The sequence below is a fragment of the Podarcis muralis genome, chromosome 8 (genome assembly GCF_964188315.1).
Source record: "Podarcis muralis chromosome 8, rPodMur119.hap1.1, whole genome shotgun sequence".
NCBI classification, from domain to species: domain Eukaryota; kingdom Metazoa; phylum Chordata; class Lepidosauria; order Squamata; family Lacertidae; genus Podarcis; species Podarcis muralis.
The window spans coordinates 23428396-23446567 of record NC_135662.1 but is presented as its reverse complement, the minus strand read 5'-3'; the positions used below and the strand labels follow the sequence as shown (position 1 = coordinate 23446567).

Genomic DNA, 18172 nt, shown 5'->3' with positions numbered 1-18172 from the left:
GCAGGACTGGGGAACCTGCGACCCTCCAGATCATGTTGGCCTCCAACCCCTATTAGCAACAGACCAATGGTCAGGAATGATAGCAGTTGTAGTCCATCAACATCTGGAGGGCCACATGTTCTCCCTGCCTGTTTTAAGGGATCATCGTCATCATTAGCATCCTACTTTTCTGTTAAAAGCAGAAGCGATTAAAACAGTACCGTCAAAACCATACAAAACAAAAATCAACCTATGCATAAAAGGTGGCATGCCTCTCCATGTGTATCTGAAGAAGTGTGCATGCACACGAAAGCTCATACCAAGAACTAACTTACCGTATTTTTCGCTCTATAACACGCACCTGACCATAACACGCACATCGTTTTTAGAGGAGGAAAACAAGGGAAAAAATATTCTGAATGAAACAGTGGACGTATCATTTTTGTGCTTCATGCTGTGGCCACAGACATGTGATCTGATGGTGAATTTGGGGTGACCCAATGCAAAAATCCTGAGAATCCCTGTGGATCCATGCTTTGTAACCACGTTTTTGCACCATTGCAGCCCCAGGCAACAGTGGGTGCGTGATTTTTTTGGGGGGGCAGGCTGTAGCCATGGACATGCTATGTGCTCTGATGGTGAATTTTGGCTGACCCAATGCAAAGATCCTGAGGATCCATGTGGACCCATACTTTTTAACCACGTTTTTGCACCATTGCAGCCCCAGGCAACAGTGGGTGCATGATTTTTTTGGGGGGGGGACAGGCTGTAGCCATGGACATGCTATGTGCTCTGATGGTGAATTTTGGCTGACCCAATGCAAAGATCCTGAGGATCCATGTGGATCCATGCTTTGTAACCACGTTTTTGCACCATTGCAGCCCCAGGCAACAGTGGGTGCATGATTTTTTTTTGGGGGGGGCAACAGGCTGTAGCCATGGACATGCTATGTGCTCTGATGGTGAATTTTGGCTGACCCAATGCAAAGATCCTGAGGATCCATGTGGATCCATGCTTTGTAACCACGTTTTTGCACCATTGCAGCCCCAGGCAACAATGGGTGTGTGATTTTGGGGGGGCAGGCTGTAGCCATGGACATGCTGTGTGCTCTGATGGTGAATTTGGGGTGACCCAATGCAAAGATCCTGAGGATCCATGTGGATCCATGCTTTGTAACCACATTTTAAGTGGGGAGGGAAGGAAAAACACAGAAGGCTAAGAATGCAGGAGAGGGCTATAACGTGAGGAAAGGAAGGCAAAAGTTTCCCCCCACCCACCCACACAAGCCAGCCAGCCTGCGCTCTCTCTCTCTCCCTCTCCCTCCCACCAGCATGACAGAAGAAAGCATTTTAACTGCATTAAGAACTATTTAGCAGCGAAACCTAAGCTTTGCCATCCCTTAAGAGGTACAGACACTGTAATCTTCCAGATCGCATGAATTTACAGGCAAAACACTGTTTAAGGATTTCATCCTTTTAAATGGAAGAAAGCATATTTGAATGCTGTGTGTCTCCAAAAACAAAAAGCAGGAAGTCAAATCAGAATTTTAAGCCGAACCTGTAATCTCTCTTCCCTTCACAAACATTGTTCCCTCCGGAGCAGGGAGAGGATAGAACGAGGGACGCTCTGCTCTCCCCTCTACTTGCCTGGAGGGGAGGGGCTTTCCCTGCTCTTTGTTCCGTTTGAGCAAACACAGTAACGAAACAGAGCAGGGTGGGCAGTAAGACCCTGAGGCAGAATGCAGGAAAGCCACCACTTCCTCTCTCACGGAGCTCCCTTCTCCCTGAAGCGCGGTTTGATTTTTGCCTCATTTTTCGGCTCCAGGGACCACACATTCGCTGCATAACACGCACAGACATTTCCCCTTCCTTTTTAGGAGAAAAAATCTGCGTGTTATAGAGCGAAAAATACGGTAGTTGGTCTTTAAGGTGCTACTGGAAGGAAGTTTTTTTGTTATGCCTCTCCATCGTTTCTGTGGTTCCACAGACATCTATGGTCCAACAAGTGTTGCAGCACCACACAAAGCCAGAGGTGATCACGGGATACAATATGAAGTAATATGGTTACTTCAGGTAACCATATTTCTACCACACAACTTTCAATTTCAACTCTCTCACACACACAAAAAAATCCACGTAGTTTATCTCCAGTTTAATAATGCAGCCTTTTTTCTGGCGCAAACCTAAGTTTGAACATATGATGGCAACAATTGCCAATGTTGTTCTCACTCTCAGTGGTGAAGATTTTCCTTTAAATATCACTTTATTTCCCACTCTATCTATGCTTTCCAGACTTTTTCTGGGGTAGTCAAACTTCTAAATGACCCTTGTACAGGATAGGGCTCTGAACAATTAGAGTATGATACCATCCATTACATGGGGGGAAATGTTTTAATGGGGTATCTATAAACACCTGAAAAGTTCAGAGAAAAGTCACAGTACATATAACAGCATATCAGACTTCATTTATTCAGCGATTTTTTTTTCTTCAGTAAAAAGAATGCATTTCCCTATATTGCCTCTATATAATTTCTCAATAATATAAAAGCAAATTCCAGATGTGGACTGTGTTCAGTGTTTGCATCTTTATACTATTTATAAAGATAAAATCTGGAGGCAGTAAATTTATCCAGCACCTCCCCCTATTCCCAAATCAGGTCAGCATTCAGGTATAAAACCCTGACCCCAGGAAAGTAAATTGGGCATTGTCTTGGCTTAGTACAGACAAAACTTGTCCTCAAGTCTTTATTTCTAAACTCCCAAGTATCCTGGTTGAACCAGAATTAAGTATTAAATCCCTTTGAAGTAAATGAGAAAGTTAAGCACGTAATGTAATGAAATGTCCAAAAGTTAGGAGATATATTCACGAGCACACACACACACACACACAATTCAAGTTGTCAACATTGTTTTCAAGCAATTTAATTTCTGTACATAAAACAGTGATAGCTCTTTTCATCTAAAATTGTCCCTGGCATAACAGCAGCATATTTCCTATAACAGCATTACATTTTTCTACCTCTAAATAGCATTTCTTCCTCCGGCCCCAAGCAGATTTCCACATGTGTTTGTCGTTTTCCTTTTCCAATTCATTTTACACTTTACTATATGTACTTTTAGCAAAATAACCACAGTGCATTCCATTCGCTGTGCATACAGTGGCACACACACACACACACACACACACACACACACACACTCAACCCCCTGGAATGCACTGTCGTTTCTTTAATATATCACAAAGCTTGAACAGAAATAATCAAAGAAATTATAAATGCTTTTTTTATTTTAAAGAAATCTAATTTAGTGCTTATTTTCACTGGCATAACAAGCACACCCACATAGCACATATGAAAGGCTTTGGAAGTTGCGGAAGTTGTCCTATGCAGGCCTCGAAGGAAGGAATGAGTTCTACAATGTCAAGCCCTGTGAAGCATTCAATTCGCTTGTACAAGAAAATCAATCCCATTCATAGGCTCAAGGAAAGTTACAGCACCAAAGCATCCATTTGACAATAGGCTAAAACCTTGTGCCCAATTATAAACTAAAAACCCTGACCACCAAAAGCCAAACCAAATAGAAAGTTCTTTAATGCTTTCCGTGGAGGTTTGTGAGATAGGGCTTATGGCAGGGGCAGCCAATATGGTACCCTTCATGATGTTCGATTCCAGCTCCCATCAGACCCAGCCAACATGACCATTTCCAAGCTTATCTTTGAACAGAGTTGAGGTAGAAACTTGCTCAACGAAGGGAAATTCTCAAGATTGATGAATTCTGCCTCCAATGTCATTTACTGTATCATCAGAAAACTGCAGAATACACATAGCACTGAGTAGTAATAAATGTTTGAAATAGAAGCACAAAGAACACAATATGCTTTTCAAATCTCCCCTCATCTGTTCATGGGCATAATCAGAATAAGCATATTAATTTCCATGCCAATGGTGAGGGCAGAGTTTGGAAAAGCACAGTGACCAAAAGCAGCCTCTTTTCTTGATTGGATGCAGCTTGAGACTCATCTGCGTTCCAATCGTGTTATATATATATATATAAAATCATGCTGCCATAAAAAGCAAACTCAAGAATGATACCAAATGTTGCCGCACATGTGTTGATTTGCTATGTTACATTTGGGTTGTTAGTTATGCTAATGGAACAGTTTCACATATTGCATTTTGATGTATTTGCTTTTAATGATCATGCGGATATCGCTTTCTGCAATTTCCTAGTTACACTCTTTGTGCAATGTTCTGCTGTCACCACCAGGCCCAGCATGGAAATGAGATTAAGAAGGAGAAAAAGAGTCAGAGGAAAGTCACAGCTTCAACATATACTCATGCACTGCCGGGCATATGCTCCAAATGCCCAAGTTTAAAGCAGTATTGAAATTGTACTAACAAAATTTCTTTCTTTCTTTCTTTCTTTCTTTCTTTCTTTCTTTCTTTCTTTCTCTCTCTCTCTTTCTTTCTTTCTTTGAACTAAGGTTGACAGGTCTAACTTACACAACATTAAAAAAAATAATTAAACAAGCATGATGGCTAAATGGAATGTTTCTTCAGAGAGGCAGACTAGGGTTCTAGTTCAGTGACAGAACACCTGCTTTGCATGCAGAAGGTTCCAACTTAATTGTCAGCATCATGTTTGGTGTTGACCTATAAAGCCTTAAATGGCTCAGGACCACTTGCATGTTAAGCACAGTACATTGTGGAAGCAAGGCATGGAAGTGAGAAATGGAAGTGAGCACAGAAAGAAGAAACACCATGGTACACTTGCAAGATGTCTTCATCTGTCTCATATTTATTGATCAATGACCAGCATGCTGGCTGGGGCTAGGATCATGGAGTTCAACCACACGGGGGATCAAGCTTTTGGGAAGGCTGATTTAATCATGACCCCCACTCCCTTTTAATTATCGTGTTTGTAATTGACAACATTCTCACTCAAAATGGGTGCAAGGAAATGCAGTAATGGCTACTGAAGCTCCATTTCAACAGGGACTAACTAAGGACATACTTTTGAGGCATAAATTTAACTGTTGAAGCCTGTGCTACAGAAATGGGGGAGGCCTTGTTGGACCTAATAACCAGTATACCTGAAGGAGCGTCTCCACCCCCATTGTTCAGCCCAGACACTGAGGTCCAGTGCCAAGGGCCTTCTGGTGGTTCCCTCGCTGCAAGAAGCCAAGTTACAGGGAACCAGGAAGAGGGACTTCTCGATAGTGGCACCCGCCCTGTGGAATGCCCTCCCACCGGATGTCCAAGAGAAAAACAATTACCAGACTTTTAGAAGACATCTGAAGGCAGCCCTGTTTAGGGAAGCTTTTAATGTTTAATAGACTATTGTATTTTAATATTCTGTTGGAAGCCGCCCAGAGTGGCTGGGGAAACCCAGCCAGATGGGTGGGGTATAAAAAAAATAAAAAATTATTATTATTATTATTATTATTATTATTATTATTCAACCACTCTGACTTTTTCACTGATGCAGAAATATAAGAGTGTGCTATTTCCAAATAACAAGCAGCACAGCGACTGCACAAGAATTACACAAAATGCCTGGAGCCCAGATACATATATGAGAGAACACCATGCCCAGCTAATGTTTAGATCATCTACAGAAACCATTTAAAGGATCTTTTGCTGACAGTGACTCCAGAATAATTTCCTTGGGGACAGACATACTTGGAAGCAGTCTTACTCTATATTTATGACTTACTTGAGCTTGCTGGCCCACTTTGAAAGGATGGATGGTTTCTTGATAGAAAAGCTGGTGATAATCCTGCAGGTCAAACCAAAAATACGTGCTGTTCTTCCACAGCTACAGATGGAGAGGGGGAAATAGAAGTTATTGCTACCCAATTTTTGTGAAGTTTTCCAAAAAAGAAAAGAAGTAGTTTACATTTCCAGGGTTAGTTGATTGCACAGCTCCTTGGGGTTCACCATAAATCACACTTAATTGAAAAGAGCTTGAGTCATGTGTTCCACGCTGGCAGAAGAAGAGCTCACGTAAAAGCGCTGCCACTGTAAGACATGTATTTCCAATACGTGCTCTATCTTTTATTGTATCCTCTTGCAAATAATTGGCTATTAAAATTGTTAGTGTAGTGGTTAACATTCGAAGATTAACCCACATTTGAATGGAATTAAGCCATCGGTTCATAATGCACATCTGAAACTTACACTGTGCTGGGACAGCATTTTTCTGCAATTGCTGAGATCATGAAATGTTTTTATCCTGACCATCTTACATTTTTTAATTATGCGCCTTTCATCCGCCCCTCACTAAAACTTGGTGCTGTTGCGCAGAGCCAAGTATTTCCATAGGGACAAAGCACTTAATGAACTCCATTACCTCAGAGGCTCTTGTCATTTTGAAACAAAATCAAGGGAATTTTTTTCTGAAACGTTACAACAGGCATCAGTGCCCCAAGTTTTGACACTTAGGTTTGAAGATTTTGGCCAGCCGGAGCAAAGACAAATGTAAATTTTGACTATGAAGTCTGCACTGTATGTGAAATGATAGAGGATTTTTTAGTAAGTCGGCTAGTTTGCTGGATTATGTTTTTCATTTATTTCCCTTTTTAAAAATTTGATTTATAACCTTTTCTGAATAATGAACAATCAACCATAACATATTATCATCTTAAGAATTACACATCATTAAAGTATATATAAAAGTCAATATTACATAGTTCATACGTGGCACCCGGGGGCGGTTCTGATTCTTAATTATTATATATGTTCTGAAGAATTAAAAGTTAACACTTCTCTCTGAATTGTGTCTGTTAACTAGATAATAAATCCAAATGACAACAATGAAGAGTACTTCCAAATAAGCCTGTTCAGGGTCTATAGGTAAGTCCCACTGATATCAGTGGAGTCTAGGGCTTGATAACGTTTAATGTTAAAAGCATCACCTGGTAATATTGTATGAGGTATTTCTACTTAATAGTAAACACAGGGGCTGCTTTGAATTGGAATCACAACATCCAGACAGAAGTTTAACATTGATCTTCCCCACCACAATGCAGACAAAAATCACTCCTTGGGGTAGCAATTAGCAACATGAAAGAAAGCTTCCATTGGTGCCAATGGGAGCGTCTTCCTGTTGCTGTTTGTAGAATGGGTAATATTCTTTCCCCAAGTAAATTGGAGGTAAAAGTCCAACCTCCCATCCATTTGTGCTGTGTTTCCAATTCAAAACAGGCTCTGGCCTTCCTATTAAACACACACACACACACACACACACACACACACACACACACAGAGAGAGAGAGAGAGAGAGAGAGAGGAGAGAGAGAGAGAGAGAGAGAGAGAGAGAGAGAGAGAGAGAGAGAGAGCGCTATAGACAATGCATTTTATGTCCCCTGTTGTTAGGCCCTAATTCCCAGGTGTGCGTTAAGATTCTAATTTTAGAACGAAATTTTAAAACACAACACACCTACTTGGAAGTAGGGATGAAGGAGAAATTCAATTCAGCTTGCATGCAAAGGGGGGAAAACCCTATTTGCTCTTTTTGAAACAATATGTGAGCTGAAACAAAGATATCCTTCTGAATTTACAACCCGAATTTTGCAATGCTGTTCTCTGGTCAAGAAATGCGTACAAAAATGCTCATGCTAGGGGAAAGCATGAAGAAGAATGCATATATTTATGACAATGGTATACAAAAAATTGCTTTGTAAAAATGAGTAAATTGCATACAAAAAGGTGTATAATACAGTTTTCATGAATAGTTTTAAAAAACAAAACCCAAACTGATGTGGAAACATGGAGAACTGAACTTTTTGGAAAAATATGAAACCGAGAGAAACCAACACTGATAGATTTGCCGACCCCTACTTTAAAATAAGATCCCAGAAATCAATGGGGCACACTTCCAAGTAAGCAAGTTCAGGATGGAACTTCCCGGATGACAATTCTCTTGTCTTTTCTCACATTCAGTCCACCCAGAACAGAATATCCTACATAGGCTTTGGAGGACTGGAGTGGGTGGGATACTTCAAATGCTTGATTCTCTCACCTGTCCTCCACAGATACATCCTGCTTTTAAAATCCTCCAATGTGGTTGATCCCTGACATCTCAGCAAATGGCAGAAAATACCTCTGCCTGAGACCTTGAAGAGCCACTGATAGTCAGTGTAGACCAGACTTCCCCAATACAATGCCTTCCAGATGAGTTCCAGACTAAAACTCCTATCATCCATGACCATTGGCCATGCTGACTGGGTCTGATGGGAATTGCAGTGCAGAGCATCTAGAAGGCACAGGATTGGGGACGGCTTGTGTAGACAATACCAACCCAGATGGAGCAGAATAAGGCAGCTACATTTGTCCATATTTTTAAGCAGGGACTTTTTAGAAATACCTTCTCTAGAATCTTCCTTTACCAGTCAGCTATTTCCCGATCCCCAGCCCAATCTAGCATCACCTTATTTAAAGGGAGATTATAAATATTTAGGCACGATAAGATAGCTAATGTGTCTCTGGGCCTCTGAGGTTCAAAACCATCCTTAGCTGCTCAGTTCAATGAGTTGCCTTGGGCAAGCCAACGTTTTCTAGCCTAGCCATCTTCACTGGGCTGGAGAGAGGCCAAATTGCTTCTGCGTATTCCTAAGAAGAAGGTGCAAAGTGCCCATCGTAAGAATAAAATACCTTGATTAAAAAAAATACTTATACCTGATTTTCCGACTTCTCACAGAATTCAGTAAAGATGTAGCCTGATCTGCTCTCCACGTTAAGGGACTGAAGCATTCTTTCCATTACAGAACTTCCCAGTTCTGAAACGGCTGCGGTCGTTGTGCCCTAGGATCACAGAAAGCACAGTTCAGCAAGGCATGAAAGTCTCATTCTGTCTCAGATTTAAACAGCGGCAGCCAAATAAGCCAGCTGAATGGTCTCACCTGTTTTATAATCTCAAGTTTCTCGAATGTGGTACTTTTATCTCTATAGTGACACATTGCATCACTTGCCTCTCTCATGTGTCCCCTTCTTCAGTTCTTGCCTTACTATCAAATTTTAGGAAAGAATAGTTTAATCCTCCCCTGTGTGCCTGTGAAGCACTGTGGAACATGGTGGCATTTCATAAATATATACTAATAATGAAATGGATGTTACAGACTTAAACATTTGCATGTGTTTTTACTGCTTTGTGATAGGACTGACAGGGTCCTTAGTGGTGGAGAGCCAGTGTGGTGTAGTGGTTAAGAGCAACAGACTCGTAATCTGGGGAACCGGGTTCGCGTCTCCGCTCCTCCACATGCAACTGCTGGGTCACCTTTGAAGTCTCTCAGCCCCACTCACCTCACAGAGTGTTTGTTGTGGGGGAGGAAGGGAAAGGAGATTGTTAGCTGCTTTGAGACTCCCTAGGGTAGTGCTAAAGCGGGATATCAAATCCAAACTCTTGGGGGCATCTAGAATTTGTGAAATCTTGGGTGAGATTTGGTTAAAAGGAAGTAGCATCACAACAACTGTCTTCCCTCCTGTGGGATTCTCAATATGCATTTAGAAGGGAAATTAACTGAGTATGCATCTGGGAGCTTGTAGGGGGGGGGGGAGTTGACAGGAGGGAAAAGGAAGAGAAAGTGGCTTGTTGGGAAGGGTTAAATATTCCTAAAGCTCCCCAACAGCTTCCTCAGCCAAAACGACAACTTTCTGAGACTGCTTTTCATTATTTCTTTTCTTTTCTTTTTTAAAAATCTGTTGGGGCTTTGTTTTCTGCAGTTTGCCCCTTAAGCAAGCTTGGCACTGGTTTACATTTGTAGTGCCTTAACATCAAGGTTTTGGCCTGAAACAGAAATGGCCAGTAGGACAATTCTGGCCCCTGTAGGAACTTCATCTGACTTCTGGTAGCTCTGCCAGTTTTTAATTGAGGCATGGTAAAAAGGTTTGCCTCAGGTTCACTTCTAAGGAAAACAAAACAGAACAAAATAAAAAGGAGGTTTTGAAATTGTGGAAATAAGATATTTCACAGTTTAATGCCATCTCTCCCTCTCTCCTTTTTATTTTGCATGTAACATAAATAATATGCAAGTGTACTCATTTGTGTGGTCAATGCTGTGCCTGGTCACATGTGGTCCATTATAGTGAAGCCCTTATAGTGTGACAAATTCATTATGCAGCTTGTCTGATCATGGTAGTTATGGGGTGAGTTTTATGCAGCACAATATACAATTCAGACCTCAGACCACGGTCTGGAGAACAAAGTTATCTGCCTCTTGCCTTTTGTAGCCAGTTTTGATGTTATCAATAGGGTGGGGACTCAAGAGGTGGTTACCACAGGCTAAGCCCAAACAAGAAGCAATCATACCTCCACTCTGGTATGGAGGGCACTATCATAGTCACCTGGTCACCAAACCATTTTCAGCAGATCCAGGAATTCCAAATGCTACTCACAGGGATCATTTCCGCGTAGGTGTATTTTCTATCCAGCTTTGGCATCAGATAATCTGTTTTGTCAGGAATTGTTGTCATATGAGCAGCTGTTGCTGGCCTGGACCCATGAAGAAGAAATAGGTTCAAAAGATGCTTGAGGATCATTGGAGACTATGTCATGTGTTACAAAGGAGATAAAATAAGTGAGTTCACGGTTAGGGTTATTGAGTTCTATTCCTAGAGACAGTGCCCTTACCTTTAAATGTTCCAGGCAAAGAAAAGAAGCAGACAGTGTACCTCCAAACTTATTCCTCCTCCAGCTCTTGCCCTACATCCCAGGTGTGGGGAACCTTTGACTCTCCAGATATTGCCAATGGAAAATAGCCAGGGATGATGGGAGTTGTAGTCCAGTTACATTGGCAGGAACAGAAGTTCCCACCACTTGCCTAACCCTTTCCCAGCACTTGTTGGGGAGCACAATTAGAGCCCTGCTGGCAGCAGCAGGTATAAGTTGAGAAGAGGAGGACAGGCAGTGGGGCTGGTGTCCTTTCTCAGTGCCTCTGAACATTAAAAGACACATTCACCATTTCCAGGCAAGGGTCTACGACAGGTGCTTATGACAAAATATTAAACAAAGATGCTGTCAGCGGAAGAATAAGCAGGCAATGAATGAAACTAAAATGTAGTGGAACATGTTATGAATGAAAACAATAAACGCTTTTTGCATACAGGCAACTCCCTGTTTGCGCGGGTGTTGCATTCTGGATCATTGCACGTGTCAGTGGTCATCCGTAAGTCCGTTCCGCCCCCACCCAGTTCTGCCCTCTGATGTGGCTGAAGATGACACGCATGCCAGCGGTCACACATCAATTAGACACATTCAAAATGGTACATGCAAAATATTTTATATGCGGAGATCTAAGTGCTTACCGCTTCTTGTCAACATCCATTGAACTCAAGAGGAGGGCAGGAGTTTCCTGAATAGCACTTTGGCTCCGGGGCAGGACTGCTGATAACAGTCTGGAAGGCATCTGCTGATCTAACGTAGCTCCTTTGGGTGGGGGTGATGATCCCGTTTCTCCTCTCTAGAGAGAAAGAACTTCTCAGAATTAACTTGTCCTGTTCCATCTACTGCATATCTGTTTTCAATAGATACAGTCTAGATTTAGTAAAAAAAATAAAAATCTTTTGGAATAACCCAAAATTCTTTGCACTAAGGGTAACTACAGCATCAGACCGAAACCACGAACTGCTTTTTCAATTCAGAACAATTTTGAAGATCAGTTTGGTGGTTCTGTAGTAGGGACAGCTCTTGAAAAGACACGTTTAAGTACACATACCCAACTCACATGGCTTATGAATGCCATATATTTCCACTTGATAAAACCATCAAAACAATATGATGGTTCCAGGGCCAGCTTTTGTAGGCCAAGGGAGCTGCATTTGATCCACTAGCTGAGTCAAATTTCCCACTAGCTGCATTTCCCACCAGCACGTGACAAGTTACAGCACCGTCTTTCTTGATCAGACCTCCACTATCACAGTTCTTGCAGATCAAGTTATATAATGGGGTTCTGCCCTCTTCACCACCTGGTACAGGCATCATATATTATGGATGAAAGCCCAAGAGTGACAGTAGCAGTACCTGGGGCTGTGCTATTTTTGGCATGCAAGATTTAGCTCTCAGTGGCAAGAGTGATACCATCTGTGGGAACGGATCCACATCCATACGTGGCTTCTGTTGCCGAGAATGCCAGATTTTCAGTTTAGTGCTGGCAGCCTGTGTGGCTCCTGTATGGATAACACAAAACCGGGGACCCCTGGAGAGGATATAAAGGATCAAGTAATTAGATGGACGTTGTAAGTGGGCTCAGGTGAACAAAGAGAAACAATACTGCCTTTTGTTTCTCTTTGTGTCAGAGAAAGCCCTTGACCCATTCCTCTTGTTGCCTCCAACTGGCAGTGGTAGAAGGAAAATGGGAAGGATGCTCTCACCGTTTTGGTCTATTATTATTTTTTACTTATTGGTCGCTTGTCACCAAACAGGTCTCCAAGCAACTTACCACTGAAGAACATATATATATATATATATATATATATATATATATATATATACACACACACATTTTAAAATAGAATAGAAAAGGAGGAAAATCATATAAACATTGACATACCATACATCTACACCTATATACAGCACCCTTCCTAACAGTAATAACAACAAGCAAGAATCTTCACTCACTCGTTAACTTTTAGGCTACCTTTAAGGGTGAAAGTCACAAGGCAGTTTGCATAAAAATGTAAGAAAAACAAAAATCAGTGCACCAAAAGCCACCAATGAAGCAGCAATATATAGCATCACCCCCTTAAAAGGAGGATAAAATACTAGTATAATTTCAAGCCAACGGACCATGACATCTTAAGAGAAAGCAGTTTGGTTCTTCCCATGTTCAGCATTTAGCTGCTGATGTAGCAAATGTTTAGTGGCATAATTTTCTCTTGTCCCCTCAACTCCCCACAAAGTGTTGAGACAAAACAGGATTTGACTGAATGGCTTTGATTTTCATCCTCTTACCAGTAAAGAAGCAAAGGTTTCACTACTTCAGGTTGAGCACGTCTTAAGTTATACATGTTCCACTGGTCCCCATCAATCAGGTTTAGCTTCATCAAAACTTCAGTGGTAAGGAAATAATCTCCATTGCTCACTAAGTAGGTTTTTTTCATTTTATCAAGCTGTCTTGAATGAAGGAAAACATTCACACAGAATATGCACAAACGCACTGCAGCTAACAACTGAGAAGAAGCTGTCATTTGCAAACTATATTTTCAGATAAAATTCCACACAGCAGAAGATAGAATAATTCTCTTCCCCAAAAGAAAATTAAAAAATTAGGTGTTTCAAATAGTTAAGTATAGGGCAGTGCTGGGGAACCTGCAACCTTATAGATGTTGTTGGACCCCCAGTTCCCATTAGCTACATACAGTCACAGCATGACTGATCATCAGGGATGGCTGGAGCTATAGCCCGTCCTGACATAGGGACCAATCAAACAAACAAACAAACAAACAAACAAGATGTGTATTAGCTAGGATGCTTACTACTAACTCAAAAATAATTCTTCCATTGATCTTCTTAGGTGCTAACTAAATCCAGCTTTCGTTAACCTGGTGCCCTCCTGACCTGGTTGGACTCCAGCTCCCATCAGCCCCAACCAGCACAAGGATGATGGGCAATACGAGTACAGTGGTGCCTCGGGTTAAGTACTTAATTCGTTCCTGAGGTCCGTACTTAACCTGAAACTGTTCTTAACCTGAAGCACCACTTTAGCTAATGGGGCCTCCTGCTGCTGCCACGCCGCCGGAGCACAATTTCTGTTCTCATCCTGAAGCAAAGTTCTTAACCTGAAGCACTATTTCTGGGTTAGCGGAGTCTGTAACCTGAAGCCTATGTAACCCGAGGTACCACTGTATAGCCCCATCCAGAGAGTACCAGGTTGACGAAGACTGGATAAACTGATTCAACATCCCCGGCCTCTTTTGGAAGAGCCGAAAGGCTCAAGTTATAAATATTCAAAACAGGAAATAAGGGAAATACCTTCTCTGTCTTTTAGGATCCCGCAGAACCTTTAGTCTTTCAATGTCCAGCCAAAGCCGCAAGTACCTTTCTCCCAAAGTTCCTTTGATGAACCTTTTGAACCTTTCGAATTCATGCCTGTTGCCAATATCATAAGTCTTGTGGCTAAGACACCAGGCAGCCCTGGTTTCAGTGTTATCCTTTTCAGATTTCGTACTAGCGCTTATTTCGCTCCCCTTATCTGGTATATCATCCGCAGGAAGTGGAGGTTTTGGTTCGAGTGGCTCCATGAAAGGTTGAATGTTTGCTACCTCAACTATAAACACTCTAGATGTTCTGTCGAAGTCGATAGCAGTCGGGTTGACTATGGGCGGCTGCCCAGTAACCTGTGCTACAGAGCTTCTAAGTATATACTGAGCATAGGCTAATGAAAACTCATCTACTGTTTGAAAAAACATGGGTGGTTGGTCAAGTTCCTTGCTCTTTGCTGCTTGGAGGGCAACATCCCAGTCCTGCCCTAGGTATGCTCTTAAGACAGTGCTTGAAGGAGTATCAGGAAGAGACACAGAGTGGCCCTCATCTATGCTTCTTCTAGCGACTACCCTCTGAAGAAGTGATGTACCAGATTGGGTGCGCTTCTTCCTCATCTTGGTTTCCGGTTCTGCATTAAAAACAAAAGGCCTTATTGAGAACTTAACTGACTCACCACCACCCCTTTTTTAAAATATGCAATAGCTGAATGCTGTATTGCATTCTCAATTGCTTTCAGGTTTTTCTCCCCATTGTATCTGTCTTTTATTTTCTATTTCTGCATTCATTTGCATTACTTGTATTATTACTTTTACTGTGTTTTGTAAAAGTTACAGATGGGTAGCCGTGTTGGTCTGCCATAGTCAAAACAAAAAAAATTCCTTGCAGTAGCACCTTAAAGACCAACTAAGTTAGTTCTTGGTATGAGCTTTCGTGTGCATGTATCTGAAGAAGTGTGCATGCACACGAAAGCTCATACCAAGAACTAACTTAGTTGGTCTTTAAGGTGCTACTGCAAGGAATTTTTTTTGTTTTGTGTTTTGTAAAAGAGAGAGAGAGAAGGTCAGTTTTGCAAAGCCCCCTGCTCCACCCCAGGTCTTTGCATAACCTAGCACTTGACAGTGAATAGAATTGTTATTTATGGACTTTAGAGCTACTGCAAGCCACTGGAATTTGTGCCACCTCTCACTTACCTGGGATGTTGTTGTTTTTCCCCTCAGCGCCTACGTGTGCACAAAAGAGAGTCACAATGCTGAAGTTCCTCAAACAGATTGCCATGATGTTTCTGGCAATCCCAAACAGCTTGCTTAGGACACTGGTGTGAGGGGCCGATATTGCTTGGAAACTAGTGCTGCAATGCCTTTCCGTTTGCCTGCTTGCTTACCCTCTGCTCCTTCAAAGTGTTGGTGCTGTCCTTTAAAGCCATAACAGCCTCGGCCCAGTATACCTGAAGGAGCGTCTCCACCTCCATCGTTCTGCCCGGACACTGAGGTCCAGTACCGAGGGCCTTCTGGCGGTTCCCTTGCTGCGAGAAGCCAAGTTACAGGGAACCAGGCAGAGGGCCTTCTTGGTAGTGGCGCCTGCCCTGTGGAACACCCTCCCGCCAGATGTCAAAGAGAAAAATAACTACCAAACTTTTAGAATACATCTAAAGGCAGCCCTGTTTAGGGAAGCTTTTAATGTTTAATAGTGTTATGTACTGAGTTGAATAGGATCCAAACTGCAGCAGTATGATTGGTCCTAGAACAATAGGATCCAAAAGGCAGCAGTCTGATTGGTCCTAGAACAATAGGATTCAGAATGCAGCAGTCTGATTGGTCCTAGAACAATGCAGCACTATGATTGGTTGGCAGGAACCACCCAATCATGCTCCAGATAGAAGTGAATCCACAACCTGATTGGCTTACAGTAGAATTCCGGAATTAGCCAATCATGTGCAGCCCATTGTGTAAATAATGTATATAAAGCAGATACTTTGAGGGGACATTCATTCATTCCTCCTCACCACTATGAGCTGAATAAAGAGCATGAAATCACTTTGCGACTCTGAGTATATTTCAAATAGGTTATTGTATTTTAGTGTTTTGTTGGAAGCCGCCCAGAGTTGTTGTTGTTGTTGTTATTCTGTATAAGTTTTTATTTATTATTTTTATTATATTTATATCCCACAATTTATCCAAAGAACTGAACGCAGCATGCATGGCTCTCCCCCTTCTCATTTCATCCTTAGAATAACCCTGCAAGAGAGGTCAGGCTGATATACTGCGACAGGCCAAAGGTCATTCATGGCTGGTTTAGGGTTTGATCCCTCGTCCCCCAGGTCCTAGTCCAGCACACTGACCATTACACCACTCTGGCTTTCTTCTTCATTAAAAAGAAGCCATCTATTACACAAACACAAATGTTTTTAAGTATTCAGTGATATTCCACCATTGTTAGGGGTCTGATGCTACAAGCCACTTTCCTCTCAAAATTCCTCACACTCCGGGAAGTGGGGAGCATGGCACCTCCTTTCTCTCCATTTCTGCTTTATCCCAGGTCTATATGCAAAGAAGGCTCCTACACGATAAATGCCACTTACCTCCAAGGGCAACAGCATGGAGAATGGTGGATGAAACACTAGGCATCCCTTGTACTCCCCTGAAATCTAAAGTAATGGAGATTAAACATTAAAACAATCACAAGGTGAATCTCCAAACTATTAGCATCCACCTTGGTATTTCCACTCGGTTATTTGAACTGAAGGACATCTAAAACCTGCCCACGGTGAGAACAGGGTGAAAGACTAGATTGGCCTTTGGCCTGATATATCTTATATTCCTATTATTTTTTGCCAGCCCTTCAGACCCCTCTTCCTCTTCTTGGAATTCCTGTGAGGTGGAAGTTTTCTATCGTAAGATTATTTAGACAGTAGACTGGTTTTGTTTCTTTTGATGGCACTTTCTGATTCCTCCTCTACCCCCATTTAACAACCCTATTAAATTTGGAACAAGAGGTTTGACTGTATGTTTTGATGTCCCAAAGATAAACTCTTCCATGTGCTAGCTCACTCTTTCCATACTAAGCATTTTGTTAAAGGGGAGGTAGATGACGCCAGTGGAAACTGGAAGTATTTGCTAAGTTCCCCCACCTTGGCCTGCCTAGGCTTTAAGATAATCTCAGATGCTCTCCCCTTCTGAGATGAGTCAGACCACTATAAAAGTCAGACAATTCCATTGAGATAAGAAATAGTACCGGAAACTGCATAAGTTCATGTGTCTGTCTACAAACAGGAAAGGAAATCAGGCAGGCAAATACGATTGGTATTTGCTATCACCATTTTTTCCCAGTCTGCAGTTCACAGTTTTTATTTTTCACTCTGTCATTATGTTTTTGTTCCCTACCCCCGCTGAAATCGTGTAATAATAAGGTAATGAATTCCGTAATCAAATTTGGCCACAGCAAACAGTGAGCTGAATATCAGACCCTGCAGAATCCGAACTGTAGCAGAACGAAACCAACGCTGCATGCAACAGGTATGGGGTGGAATTGAAAACAATGTCTTTTTACATCCCTACACGCCACATCTGAGAAGACCAGCCTTTGTAGTGGAGGTCTGCATATAGAACTCCCTCTGCAAGGAGTTTCATCTGGCAGCACCAAGCAAAGTCATTTTTACAGCACAAGCCTCTACATGTTGACTTGAAAGAGAAGCCCCATTGAGTTCAGTGGGGTTTACTCCCAAGTAAATCCACATAGGATTGCAACCTTATTTTCCCAGGCTGTTTCTGGTTTTTAAGTTCTGCATTTGAACTTCTTTGAACTTCTGCTTTCAATTGACGGGTTTTATTGTGATGCTATCTTATTCTGTTCTATTCTTGAGATTTTTTATTGTTTTTATGTTTTGTTTGTAAACTGTCTTGGGAACCGTTTTTGCTGAGGGCAGTACAGAAGTGTTCCAGATAAATAAATATTGCTTCAGCTGGTTCCACTTCCACTTTTGGGAAGCTGTGTTGTCATTGCTGTTTGCTTTAACTGTTCTGCTGCTGTTAACTAGTGCTTGTTTTTGAACTACGGGTGGCGGCCATTTTAGGAGAGTTCAATGGATGCGCAATCACTGACACATGGGTCCTTTTGGACCTGGAAGAGGGAGGACTGGGGGTGGAATGGGGTGGGGGGTGGAACAGAACCCCCACGCAAAATGGTTGCCGCCTGTATTGGTTTTTATTATGATTGGT

At 42.0% G+C, this 18172-nt stretch overlaps 1 protein-coding gene across 3 annotated transcripts in view; it reads right to left on the bottom strand.

The window, feature by feature from the left end:
- The window catches only part of RGS22 (regulator of G protein signaling 22), a 74366-nt gene that overhangs the window by 34507 nt on the left and 21687 nt on the right, over positions 1-18172 (bottom strand). For all 3 annotated transcript variants that reach the window (XM_028736399.2, XM_077932823.1, XM_077932824.1), the window contains exons 8-15: positions 16537-16602; positions 13947-14586; positions 12927-13088; positions 11997-12171; positions 11282-11436; positions 10373-10469; positions 8657-8782; positions 5694-5795 (exon numbers count right to left, since the gene is read on the bottom strand). In XM_028736399.2, coding sequence (XP_028592232.2) covers positions 5694-5795; positions 8657-8782; positions 10373-10469; positions 11282-11436; positions 11997-12171; positions 12927-13088; positions 13947-14586; positions 16537-16602 — 1523 coding nt within the window. The remainder of the gene's footprint in view (positions 1-5693; positions 5796-8656; positions 8783-10372; positions 10470-11281; positions 11437-11996; positions 12172-12926; positions 13089-13946; positions 14587-16536; positions 16603-18172) is intronic.